The sequence below is a fragment of the Cryptotermes secundus genome, unplaced genomic scaffold (assembly GCF_002891405.2).
Source record: "Cryptotermes secundus unplaced genomic scaffold, Csec_1.0 scaffold1076, whole genome shotgun sequence".
NCBI classification, from domain to species: domain Eukaryota; kingdom Metazoa; phylum Arthropoda; class Insecta; order Blattodea; family Kalotermitidae; genus Cryptotermes; species Cryptotermes secundus.
Window position 1 is genome coordinate 451,960 of NW_019732383.1, and position 14,311 is coordinate 466,270.

General features: G+C 39.0%; 1 protein-coding gene across 3 annotated transcripts in view; it reads left to right on the forward strand.

Moving 5' to 3' along the window:
• Window positions 1-6,799, forward strand: part of LOC111867688 — a 9,346-nt gene extending 2,547 nt beyond the window's left edge. The window contains exons 1-2 of one of the 3 annotated variants that reach the window (XM_023857744.1): window positions 2,796-2,894; window positions 5,494-6,799. In XM_023857744.1, the coding sequence (XP_023713512.1) occupies window positions 5,498-6,664 (1,167 nt within the window). In that variant the 5' untranslated portion in view covers window positions 2,796-2,894; window positions 5,494-5,497 and the 3' untranslated portion in view covers window positions 6,665-6,799. Of the gene's footprint in view, window positions 1-2,795; window positions 2,895-4,591; window positions 4,732-5,493 lie in introns of those variants that run through there. The other 2 variants (XM_023857745.2, XM_023857743.2) reach the window with 2 other exon arrangements.
• Window positions 6,800-14,311: the final 7,512 nt, after the last annotated feature.

A 14,311-nucleotide genomic window follows, 5' to 3' on the forward strand; every position in this document is an offset into this window, starting at 1 on the left:
TGCTTTTACCGTTCTCACGGTCTTGTCGCTTGCAGATTTCTTATACTTTTTCTTCTACCCTGAAGATGGAGGCGATACGTTCCTCCGAAACGTCGGTTAACACCACTTATACACGGTGCCAAATCCCAGAAGACTGCTTTCTTCAGCAATTGTGTTGCCATTCTTGCACTAGACATTGACACTCCAATCTCTTGAGCTAGACGTTTCAGTGATTTGCTAGGTATATGTTCAAGTCATCTAACTTTTCCTCTGTAAGTACTCAGAGTTCATGATTTTGTTTCTTGTTTCTTAGAGTCCCGGTGATCTAAGTTTATTCGCCGCGTTATGAATTGTTTCTTTCATCACGAAATTAACGCAGAAAATTTCGACGACACTTTCCAGCAGATCCGTATTTCACATAGATGTCATACAAAGACATGTGTTGCTCGCAAGTATACCGCATCACGACGTAACACGCTGCTCACTAACTGTAACTTAGAGCAATTGGCTAATGGAGCTGATATTTGCTGCCCACTGCTGACAAATCATAAACAAATTCCCACGTATGAACTACAATATTCGCCGTGAAACGTAATGTCGACAAGAGTTTCATAAATTTAATAATTTCCTTAATTTCAAATGTTATCAGCCATGACATACTGGTTCGCCGGCAAAAATTCGTATGAGCCTCGCAGCCGGCAGTGCACCGGTCGCCGTGAACCGGTCAACGTAGGTAAGAAACCCGTTCATTTTGGAAGAAAGGCATGTAGTACTGCACAGATTTCAAAGATGAAGATTTTTGTAGCAAGATAACCAAGAATGTAAAATAATCCTAGTGTATAATTTCCGTGACATTCAGGGCAACGTATATTATAATTGTAAGACAACAATTTTCCTTCATTTTCCGTGTATACAAGTGCAATCCAATGGACCTTATACTGAGCCAGGTGGGTCAGGTCAACACCATTGCACCCCTCCGTTACCTTTAACATGGAGTAGAGTGTCATCCCTCACCTGCGTCTGTATGTTCCAACTTTCTCATCTAATCACATCTTCGGACTGAGCCATTTGTCACAGGATTTGTAGTTCTCCCAAACGGTGATTATAGAAAGCTACATTTTCTATGATATAACGTCATGTAGTCTGCTGGAAGTCAACTGACGTTTCGGAGGAATACTTCGCTTCGATATTCAGGGTCGAAGAATAAGCCAAGCTTGACAAAAAAGGTAAAGTTATATCTGTAACAGGTTGTGAAGGTCCATGGTTTTGTGAGATGTCGAGGCTCCCATCTTTTCTCTAGAAAATCGGCTCATAGATGGCAGTAAGTTTGTCAGACTTACGCGCAGGGTGCTCTTTACCCCCCAGGAAGATTCCTGGTACTCATTTCTTTTAGAGGCTGAATCGACCCCAGGGCCATAGTGCGACTGGAAGGATTAGGTCAACTGAAAGAAATCCACCTCATCGAAACTCGAACTCGCGACCTTCCGGCTTGCAGCATAGTTCCTCAACCAACTACCCTACAGCGTGCCCCACTTAAAATTGCCCCTGTGCTCAACGAATTAAGCACTACGCGTATAAGGGAGTGGATGTACAGATCCACATTTTCTTGACCTCGGCACCAGCTGGAGGTGAGTTGTCAGCTTCACTCCCCTGCCGCTTTACTCTCGGGGAAAGAGCCCATGGTACCCATTTGATGGGAGGTTGGATGGGCCCCAGACCCGATCTGGGCGATTTTGAGAAGAAAAAATTCTTGATCCTACCGGGACTCGAACTCCGACTCCTCAGTCGTCAAACCCGTAGGCAGCCGCTATACCTACTGCGCTACCCCGGCTCCTACATTCTTGGTCATAATGTCACAAAATTCTTCACCTGAGAAATTTATATATTACTCTCAAAATTTCTTTCAGAATGAATGTTCTTCCAAATATAAAACAGAATGAAAAGAGGTACATTTTAGCGGGAAATCATTATCTACCTCGTCATCAAGATATATATATACATACATACCGTATTTACGCATGTATAGGCCGCACATTTTTTGCCAAAAATTCAAGAGGAAAACTGGGGTGCGGCTTATATTCGAGATATTCGAAATCACACTTCATTTAAAAAAATTATATTCATAATTAGTAATACAGGGTGTTCTACTCCTGAAATAATATTCCAAGAAAATTATTTTTTCTATAATTTCTGTCTGAAAATTGTGCTGCGGCCTATACACGCACGCGGCCTATACATGCGTAATACGGTAGCTTCACGGATAGGCGTTTCTGGCTTGTTCAGCTTCATAGATAGAACCCTTCATTTCTCGCCATTTCCACACATGCTACGTGTTCACCCATCACGTGCTCCTTAATCTGGTTACAAATATGGTGCAAGAAAACAACAAAACAAAACAACAGTCTTCTGAGACATGAAGTCGTGTCGTTTGGTAGATTGACACTAACATTTTGGATGAATCTGCTACCTCCATCTTCAGGGTAAAAGTGCGTTTGAGTGAGATTCTGTCCTGAAAAAGGAAACTGAAATTCCACCTCAGAGAAATGAATTCATACAGAGATAATTGTTACTGGGAATGGAGGAGCAGGGTAGGATTTGCAGTGTTTGCGCAGTCTTAATGCAAACACGGATGGTGCACAGTCTAAGACCTTATCAAGACTCCACACAATTGCGTCGTTTTAAAAACGACTTCCGTGTCTAATATCAGCTTTTGAACAAGCGTCAGGAACTCGGCACACAATGTGAGCAACATCATATGAAGATAGCTGGTTCGAGTCGCTTCTGCTATTGAATGACCTACATTTGAAACGGTTTGTTCACACTTGCTTTTGCTGTCAATAATTGATATTTATAATATCCCTAAATTTTTGTGAAGAGTGTGGTAATGAACTTGGATGATGATTTTCTGTCAACAGGTAAATATGTTTTGAAAGTCTGTAAGTACTGCACCGACATTTTCTTTTTTGGCTGACATAACAAAGAATTATGATCAAATTTCGCACGAAGAGAATTTTCTGACTTGCTTTTCATGGATTTGAGACAGTTCACAAATTATTAGGTTATCCAGTATTCGGTGTAACTGCTTATGTGTGATTTTATCTCAGGTTGTAGACGAAATGGATATTTATTTATTTAATTTATTTTTATTTACTGTTGATTTTAACGACGCTTTTAATAGCGTACATTGTATAACCTTCCGCGATATAATAATTATGGGGCAATGAATTAGAAAGAATGTATGAGGAAGTGACAGTGACTTAATTTTAATTACTATCGCAGCATTTGTCTGCAGGAACTGAGGAAATCCACGTAAACTTTAGTCAGGGTTGCCGGTCTTCGGAGCCGAGATCGGAACGGGGGGGCGCCCCCTCCCCCCACTCCCGCAGAGAAGACAGGAGCGCTAATCACTCAATTACGACGTTCAGTGAAAGGGAAATTTAAAAATGTGCAACTCTGAGTAAAACAGTTGAGATCAGAAACGAAATAAAGCATGGATTGTGCGAGCGTGTATATTGACAATGAGTAAATTAATGAAGACTACATAGTTACATATTTAGTAACAGCACATGCATGAAGAAATACTTAATTACCTGCTTACTTGCAACTAATACATGAAGAAATACCTAATCACCTGCTTACTAAGAACACATGCATCAAGACATACCTAATCACCTGCTTATTAACAACACATGCATCAAGACATATCTAATCACCTGCTTACTAACAACACATGCATCAAGACATATCTAATCACCTGCTTACTAACAACACATGCATCAAGACATACCTAATCACCTGCTTACTAACAACACATGCATCAAGACATACCTAATCACCTGCTTACTAACAACACATGCATCAAGACATACCTAATCACCTGCTTACTAACAACACATGCATCAAGACATACCTAATCACCTGCTTACTAACAACACATGCATCAAGACATACCTAATCACCTGCTTACTAACAACACATGCATCAAGACATACCTAATCACCTGCTTACTAACAACACATGCATCAAGACATACCTAATCACCTGCTTACTAACAACACATGCATCAAGACATACCTAATCACCTGCTTACTAACAACACATGCATCAAGACATACCTAATCACCTGCTTACTAACAACACATGCATCAAGACATACCTAATCACCTGCTTACTAACAACACATGCATCAAGACATACCTAATCACCTGCTTACTAACAACACATGCATCAAGACATACCTAATCACCTGCTTACTAACAACACATGCATCAAGACATACCTAATCACCTGCTTACTAACAACACATGCATCAAGACATACCTAATCACCTGCTTACTAACAACACATGCATCAAGACATACCTAATCACTTGCTTACTAATAATTCACGCATGAAGACAATTACCTACTTAGTAACAGCGATGCATGAAGACACACATAGCTACGTGCTTGCTAACAGTCCATGCATGAAGACATAAGAAATTTTCTGCTTACAAGGAGCCTATTTGTGAACGAGTAGCTAATCACCCGCTCGCTAACAACCAATGCATGAATATATACGTGGCTAATTGCTTAATAGCAACGGATCCATGAATATTATTTATTTATGGGAGTTTAACGATGCAGTCAGTAGCTCAAACTCAACAGCGTCAAATGATGGGATGACTGGTGAATACTCGTAGTGAATTGGGAAGGATATGAAAGGAAGCGGTGGGGCCAGCCGAGATTGAGGCACTATCTCTGCATTTGCATGGTGAGACTGATGACTCTCAATTGAGATAGCCTACTTGCGACTGAGATTTGAAACCGGGACCATCCGCTTAAGAAGCAGGAGCGTCATTCCTATGCGACATTAGGTATCAACTGACGCACTGCAACTTTATACATAGCTTTTTGTGCCTCTGTGTCCTATTCCAGAGCAAATTAAATTCGGTTTTCATATATATTATGTGCTATGACCAAAATAAAAGAGGAACGCATTGTTTGCTGACTTCAAACCCCCGTAGATATATTTGTATTTTATTAAATTAATCCAACATAGATTAGTGCGCAAAATCGGTCGAAATAAGTTGTACTCGTTGATGACGATTCTGATATTTGATAGTCTGAGTTAGAATGGCCCAAATTTCTTCTCCAGTTTCGTGTAGCTAAATTAAATATTAGAGCAGACTGATTTGTCAATATGGGATTTGTGGTGGACAAATACGCTTTTGTACGGGTTAACAGTCTAAAACGCGACAGTAAAAAATATAAATGCTTCAATATTTCAACTGTTGTAAGTCAAAATAGACTTCCATTGATCGGCAGAGCCCAAATGCTTACGTGCCTCACTGGAATGAAAGATATGATTGACGGTTCTTCATACAGCCCATTGTCTCAAAAGTCACTAAATTTTACTTAAAATGAAATTAATTTTTGTGCTGTGTGAAGTGAATGAAATGTTACTTAGTCGTTGCTGTTTTAGTAAAACATCTTCATATTATTACTGTATGATGGAAGGTTATTTACATTTCAGGAAAATGGACTTCATTTTGTCCTTTTGGGCAACGTTGATGATGATAACAGGTGCCGCCCTTGCCAGCAATGGTAAATGTCAACCGGAAAATGGTACATTAACTGTTAGTCACTCAGACTTCAAGAACTTACTGGATTACTATTGTTCTGGAAACTTAAGCAACCTTCATACATTTCGCCTACAGAATAACAATCTGTCTTCCTTGGACGCCAAAGTATTTATTGGAGCGAGCAGTCTGAAACACCTCGTAGTTATTCAGAATCACTTAGAGTCTCTGGATCGTATCTTGTTACACAGTCTTAAAGAACTGATATCCCTTGATCTATCTCAGAACAGACTGAGGTCACTCAATGATAAAGAACTTTTCCTTTACCAGAGTAAACTAAAATTCTTCAGGCTGTCATATAACCAAATTACCAATTTGGATCTAAAAGTGTTGTATCCTTTACATTCTCTCAAGGAGCTAAACTTGGCTGGAAATCCGATTTCTTGCGGTTGTGAAATACGCCATATAATGAAATGGTGTGTGGAAAAAAATGTGAGTGTAAGTGCTGCTTGTGATAACGAATTGACTGAATTCAGACCTGAAAACTGCACACATTTGCATGTTGAAGGTTCATCTTCAGTGCTCCTTACTCTGGTAGGAATTGGGATAATCGTTGTGATATCAGGAGGACTTATTGCTGAGGTGTCGGTGTATTGTTTAAGGAAAGCCAGTCGAGCTAATAAAACTGATAATGAACATGCAACATCCAAAGAAATATCAGCGAATCAAGAAGTAATTTTTTACAGAATTAGGCCAAACCAGACACAAGAGCAAAATAATTCGAATTATTGTAAAATAATTCTTCCACGTATCAAATCTGATATTTACACGTCCCCACAATACGAAGAACTGACAAGGCGACAATCTCTACACGATACGGGAAGATGTTCAAATCTGGGCGAAGTTAATGAAGTTACCACGACGACAGATAGCGCAACTACTTACGCAGAGCCTTTCCAGTATGCAGAAAAAGCTTCTGAAATATATGCAGTTCCTTACCACGAACCAAATCCTTACAAAGATTACAGGAAAACATCGTATGAAAATATTTTACTCTCTGAGTCAAATAATGGTATTCCCCCCCTCGAAGTATCTGTTCGTAATAGTTTATATTCATCGCCTTAAACAGATTCATCAATTCTAACTTGTCTCTGAGGGAAAATAATATTCACTTACCACTAAAATTGGCTGCGCCATAGCTCAAGCGGTTAGTCGCTGGCTTCCCACCGCTTGGGCCCGGGTTCGATCCCGGGTGTGGTCAAGTGGGATTTGTGGTGGACAAAGTAGCGCTGGTGCAGGTTTTCTCCGAGTACTTCGGTTTCCCCTGTCAATCTTCATTCCACCAGTCACTCCACAATCACCCTCACCTATCATCTGGGGCTGGTACAATAGGCCAGAAATGGCCCCAGTACAAGAGACTAAGTCCCAACCCAATAGCAATGAAAAATATACCAATAAAATTTGGCTTCTGGGAGAATATCTGATACCAATAGGGCACTGGCTGACAGTAAAATTGTTCTGAGCTAAGTCTCTCACTGAAATGAGACATGCCCGTGAGATGGGCTTTATTTATCGCAGAACAGAAGAAAAAGGTCAAAATTTTGTTTAATTTAATATGTCGATGGGCTAGAAGACGTCCTTCCAATATGAAACACACTACAGACCCCCCTCTCCTCCCACGGAGTAGAGCAGTTCTTGAGAAGCCAATTGTTGCATAATTTGTTCCTTAATTTATGCAAACCGAAGGCATGTTCCCCTGACAATTCTTTAATTTCAGTATTAAATGAATCCTGATACTCAAACAAAGTTCCTGCCAGCGGCATCTTCCTTCCAGGTATTCCTGTTAAATGTCTGTATGCACTGCTTATGTTTTCATTCGCGCTACGTATCCTGCCCAACTCATCCACCTGGATTTCATCACACTTTTAATATTGCATGATATATATATATATATCATTGAGTTCTTCAATTTGCGGATTTCACTTTTTTCTTTGTATTCTCCTTCCACTAGATTCAGATATTTTCTTAGCACTGTTTTCAAACACCTACCGAAGGTGGGAGGTCAATTTTTACACCCGTGCAAAACATGGGCAAATTTTATTTTGGTATATATTTTAATCTTTATATTTTTAGACAACAAAAAGGGAGACAAAATGTTCTGAAACAAACGGCAGGAAGAACTTCCCGATTTTTATCTTTTCTCTTAAATTCTATATTTTTGTGCACTTTGGATTTGTCTCCGTAATTCCAAAGGGCGTAACTATGTCATAGTTTCGGAGCTTTACAATGCGATATTGTTCTGTTTTCCGATTATGTGACATGAAGAAATCATCAAATTGTTTGGATAAATTTCCCTAGATAGAATTCTTTATGAGAGCTTAAAATTGTTAAGAAATAAATTTACCACTAAGTAAAAAATGAAGGATTCAACAAACAAAGGGACGACTAACTAAGGAGAAAATTAAGAAAAAAACGAACAAATAATCAATAAAGAGGAAAATAAGCTGATATAAGATAATTAAAGAAGTACATGAATTGGAAGTAAAGAACTGACGGAAACAGATAAACAGCAAATGGATAGTTAAACAAATAAATAAGTACTAAGCGAAGAAATTAATAATAAATACTTCGGTAGGGATGAAACGACGGAAGCGAAGATGTTCTTGGACGCGTTTTTAAGTTCTGGTATCTTTGTAATAATTCGGAAATTGGTCATAATATGAAATATGAGCCATTGCATAGAGACTGAACCACGAAATGTCTCTATTCAGTAATTTTGTAACGTCAGTAAAAAAGTAAAAGTATCCCTGACCGTGAAGGCTCATAGGGTTGTGAGAAGTTGAGGTTCCCACATTTTCTCTAGACAATCGGCTTTACGGCCCGATCGCCCTTTACCCCCAAGAACATTCCAAGAATATTCCTGGTACTCATTTTTGTTAGAGGCTGAGTCGACCCCAGGGCCATAGTGCTGCTGGAAGGAATAGATCAATTGAAGAAAATAATCCAATCACCTCATCGGGATTTGAACCCGCGACCTTCCGGCTTGTAGCATAGTGCCTCAACTAATTACACTACCTAGTGCCCCCTTCGTAACGTCAGTATGATAAAGAAATTAGATAAAATTGCTTATTTATAACTAGAAAGAATGAAATAATATGCATGCAGTACCATGAAGAATTCTTGTCTCCCCTATCTGTTTCATTTCTTCAGAAAACTAAGAATTTCAACTGTGATTTTACGTGATTATCTGACATGAAACAATAGTCACATGGACAGTTGTTTTTATTATTATATGTAATCATGAATCATGTAATCATGAATGCACTTGTGTATTTTATTACAGTATGAATATTGTCAAATAAAAATGACTACACTTGAACCCTACATGTGTCTATATCAATATCCCGCTGCCAACTTCTGTAAAAAGGAAATAAAGCTATCCCTGTACCAGGCCATGAAGGCCCATAGGGTTGTGAGACGTTGAGGGTCCCACATTATCTAGACAATCGGCTCAAAGATGGCGGTAAGGTTGTCAGCCTTACGCGTCGGTAACGCTTTACTCCCCAGGAAAATTATTTAATTAATTCCTGGTATTCATTTCTGTTAGAAGCTGAGTAAACCCCAGGACCTAGTGCGACTGGAAAGATTAGGTCAACTGAAAAAAATTCAATGACCTCATCGGGACTTGAACCCGCGACCTTCCGGCTTGTAGCATAGCCCCTCAACCAACTACGCTACCGCCAACTTCAGTATCTAACATTAAAGTAGGTTCTTCTTCGTCCAGATGAGGGATCGACCTTTCAGTACAGGGCATCTGACTGAACACAGCAGTGGATCTCACCCTCCACTCTCTCGGACAGAGGCTCAATATTGTTCAAGTCCAAGTCCCATTTCGACCGATGGTCAGCCGGCCAGTTAGTTTTGGTGTCAAGCATCCATCTGGGGCCCAAGACCGGATTTTTGTTACTATCAGTTCCAGTTTTTTTTTCTGTGTGGGGTGCCATTTTTAACAAGAGGACGGGTCTGTCACTTGTCGCCGTCAGACTGAATATTGTCAGAATCAGAGTTATTGGCTGATTACCGCCAATCAGTTCGTCTTGGTGCCAAGCCCCTTGAGACTCATGAACCGTAATTGTTTTTCTCAACTCAACATTTGCGGTCATAGTCCTTATGAAATATCTTGACGAGAGGACGGGTCTGTCGTTTGGAACTGCTGCTGGCTCTTGCTAGCGCAGACACTCTCGGGTACGAGTCTTGTGAGACTCATGACCACATTTTACTGTTTCAAATTCAAGACTCCCCCGACCTGGAGGGCTATATCCCCGTATTTATAACCCCTAGGGATACACTGACAGTAAGTTGATCTCATACGCCCCCAAAATTGGGGAGGGGTATACAGAGAGAGATGGACAGACACAGAGAGATACACAGACAGCAAGGCGATCTCATAATATTCATTTTATTTTTCAATATAAGGAAATATGGCTAAAAGTGGAGCTGACATTGAAGTCTTACATTTTTATATTGCGACATTTCTTTTATTGTTTGATGCCAGTCACATTTCCAAGTCCGGATTCTATAAGAAGATATAGGAAATATACTTAATCATAAACTAAGTACTTAGTATTATTCAAAAGTTATAGGTTAACATTTTTGTATAGGCTAATATATTTTACATGCTAAGAGAATAAAGACCTAGAACAGGAATCAGTTTCTTGTTTGTGGATCCCACGGTCTGAATAAAGCTTTATCAGCTGATAAGACGAAACGGGGCTGAAGCAGACTTTACAGATCAGTGCTGTGTCATTCAGCCAGGAGGACGTTTCCACAAATTGGGCTCCAAAGTGTAAGTAAGTTCTGAGTGAGCAGAGAGCGAGCTGAAAAAGCCACAGACTGAACTGGGCCAATACACCTAACTTTGCTATGCAATGAATTTATAATTCTTTTTGAAGTATTTCCAGGATGTTTAAAGACGCTGTCGTCGCTGATACGTAGGCCTGTCAGAAGCTGAAATATGTTACAGAATTGTGTGGCCTATTTTGAAACCCAACTGCGGCTGTGTTTTCTGATATATACATAACAGAGCAAAGCCATGGTCTGTCACTAGCTTCATAACAACCACAGGAAAGATGACGGAGGTTGCATATATAAAATATCTTCCACTTTAAAACAAATCAGGTATTTATGAAAAATATTTATGGGTTCATACAATGTACCCTAAATTCCAAAATCAGTGCTCTCTTATTTATATTGTGACGTACTGCGCTATGGAGGACATTCCCTCACCCGCCAGCAGTGAAGTAACAACATCGGGCGCTGTCGCTACTACGGTAACAGGTCAGTCAACACTCCGCCCCCCTCCCCCGCGGTGACGTAGCAAAACACGTTACAATATTATAATTAGCTTAACACAGATTTGTTCACCCCATTTAGAATTTATGTTTAAAAGAAATTAGAAAATGAATTCTTATGAATTCTAAAAATGCAGTGGCTGTGCACTCGTATGTCCGTCCGCCTTCCGATTCAACTAACATCAATATTTCGCCCATTAATTTACTGCATTTCGTGAAAAGTCGGTATGAATATCATGCCCCCAATTCTCCATCTAGCTTAATTTTAAAATGACTGTGATCAAAAATTTATCATGATCATTGTGAGATTTTTTGGGGCCATACGTGTATCATTAAAGCTACTGAAGGCATGGTATCAAATTTTGTGGAGCAATTAATTTTGCATAAGCAGAGAGTACTTTTAGGTTAAGATATTTGAACGGAAGAAAGAAACAACAGACTGCTATTATGAGATCCGCTTCGATGCGTGAACGGTAAAGAATCATCCTAAGTTGGCCTCTGAAATTTCCATTTTGATATATTTGGTATCTTTATAGTGTGTTTGAAATACATATTGGTTATGTTAAGACGTCACCACAAAAGAAAATTATACTCGCTTTTAATGTTTACAATTAAACCTTTACTTTGCTGCATGTTTCAGTCACCTAGGACCATCATCAGGCACTTAATGTGGAATATAACTAGTCATTGAATTACTAATATGGATCCATAATACACGTGTGTCATAAAGAATTATCTTGCTAGCTAGCCCATATTGCGAGCCAGACAAATATGGAATTTACATCCTCCCTCCATATTTCCTTAACATCCATTTTAATATTATTCTCCAATCTACGCCTACAACCTGTAAGTTGTCTCATCCTTTGAGGTTTTCCGTTCAATTTTTGTACTCATTTATGTTCCTGTCTCATACTTTCTCCATGTCCTGACCATCTTATTGTACTTGATTTGATCATACTAATAATGCTTAATGAAGAGTGCAATTTATGAAGCTCTTCATTATGCAATTTTCTGCCGATCCCTGTGATTCATTTTTCAGCCCAAATACGTGCAAACTTAACAGCACATACGCCAATTACAAAGTTGGCACGAATAGATATAAATACACAAAAATAATAAAAGAAAAGAATACAAAATATGATAATCTACATTAATTACAAAGTGAGCATGAATAAATATACAGAAAGAAACGCACATAGACAAAGCCACAATATGACAGCGAAGAACAATTCAATAATGAAAAGAAAAATAATACAACATTAACGGATCGTCCACGATTTTAATCAAAATTTGACTGAATAAATGAGCAATATTAGCTTTCATCTCTTACGAACAAAATTGCCTCAAAAATTTTAAAATAACTGTTTCTGCCTTGGTACAGATTTGTGCCAGAAACCCAGCCTGTGTATAGTAGTGTGTCACTGATAGGTGTGGACAAGCTTTGGGCACGAGTTCCACTTAAACTAACTTCTAATTTCATGGTGGTGAGCCTTTCTTGAGACGCCGCCAGTTGTGTAGCTATTTTCGAGGCCTCGAAGATTTATTACCGCGTAAACAAGAGCCCTCCACTGGTGCCTATCCCAAGCCAGATCAATCAAATCCAAACCACCTCATCTTATTTCCCTGAGATCCATTTTAATAGCATCCACCCACCTACGTCATGTTCTCCCTAGTGGTCTCCTTCCTTCAGGCTTTCCCACCAATATCCTGTATGCATTTCTCTTCTCCCCATTCGTGCTACATGTCCTGCCCTTGGCGAAGAGTGGAAGTTATGAAGCTTCTCAATTTGCAGTTATTTACGTACAGTCCGTTACTTCATTTCTCCTCTGTCGAAATATTCTCCTCAGCACACTGTTCTCAAACACCTCTCCTATGTCAGAGACCAAGTTTCACACCCACATAGAACCACAGGAAAATTTTAGTTTTATAAATTCTAATGTTTATATTTCTAGACAGCAGACGAAAAGACAAAAGGCTCTGGACTGAATGACAGCAAGCATTACCTGAATTCAACCTCCGCTTAATTTCCTCCAAGATCAAATTTGTATTTGTTACTGTCATTTCCAAATATCTGAACTGTGTAACATTATCAAAGCATCTATTAACTATATTTTATATCACGATATTGTCCTGAATACTCGTAACGAGACAGCAACTTATAGGCTACTTATTTTTCTCTGCGTTCACTTCTAGTACAAAGTCCTGACTAGCATCAATTAACGTTTATGTGTTTTCCTTTGTGGTATCTATGTTGTAAACCAACAGATTCACACCATCAGCATAGAACAGCAACTGGGGTTTCATATTTGATTTCAGACCAGCCTGGTTTTCCTGAACCTTCATGATGGCATATTCTAAAGGAAAGTTGAAAAGCAGTGGCGATAAAGCATCTCCTTGTTTAGACCATTATTCTGGATAGGAAAATTATAAGATAAACATTTACCTAAAAGGACTTTACTATATGTTTAATTTAAAAACATTTTAATCAGCCTAACTTGTTTCATGCGTACACGAAACTCTATGATAATATTATACAATACATCCCACCTACGAATAGCTGATGTACTGTCTCATTGTACTCCAAGTTTTTTCTCCAATATCTGACGAATGCAAAGATCTGATCTGTAGTTGATCTGTTACGTCGAAACCCACACTGATAATCCCCAATAATTTCATCTATATATGGACTTAATTTTGAGAGAAGAATATTAGGTAAAATTTTGTATGAAGTTGATAGCAGTCATATCCCCCGATAATTACTACAGTCAGTTTTATCACCCTTCATGTGAACTGGTACAATAATAGACTCCTTCCACTGATCAGGCAATTTTTCCTTATGCCAAATAGGAGTAATTAGATTGTGGATCTTAGAACGTAATATTTCACCTCCTGCTTGAATAAGTTCTGCCGGAATTTGATCACTACCTGGCGATTTATACCGTTTCACTTTTGCAATAGCACTTTCAATCTCAAAAGGACTAGGATCAGGTACTAACGGCTCAGCTGTATGGATTTCTGTCTGCCTAACATCTCTGACCCTATATATAATCAAGAGAAGTAGTTCACCTATTCAAAATGTTGTGGGAATCTGCAAGCAGATCACCATTCTCATCCTTCACAAAGTTACTGCTAGACTGGTAACCCATCTTAAAATTATTTATTCCTCTATACAGGTCTCTAATGTTCTTGTTCTTACTGTTCATTGCAAGCTCATCAATTTTGTCTTTCAGATATTCCCTCTTTTTGTTCCTGAAATGCCTGCTGGTTTCACGTCTTATGCTGTTCAGATTATCCACATTTAACTCGCTTGGATCCTGAAACCACTGTAATTTGGCTTGTTTCCTTTGGTCTAGTAATTCTGAGCATCATTCATCAAACCATGGGTCATGCTTCTTCAGTTAATAATAACAGAGACTCTTTG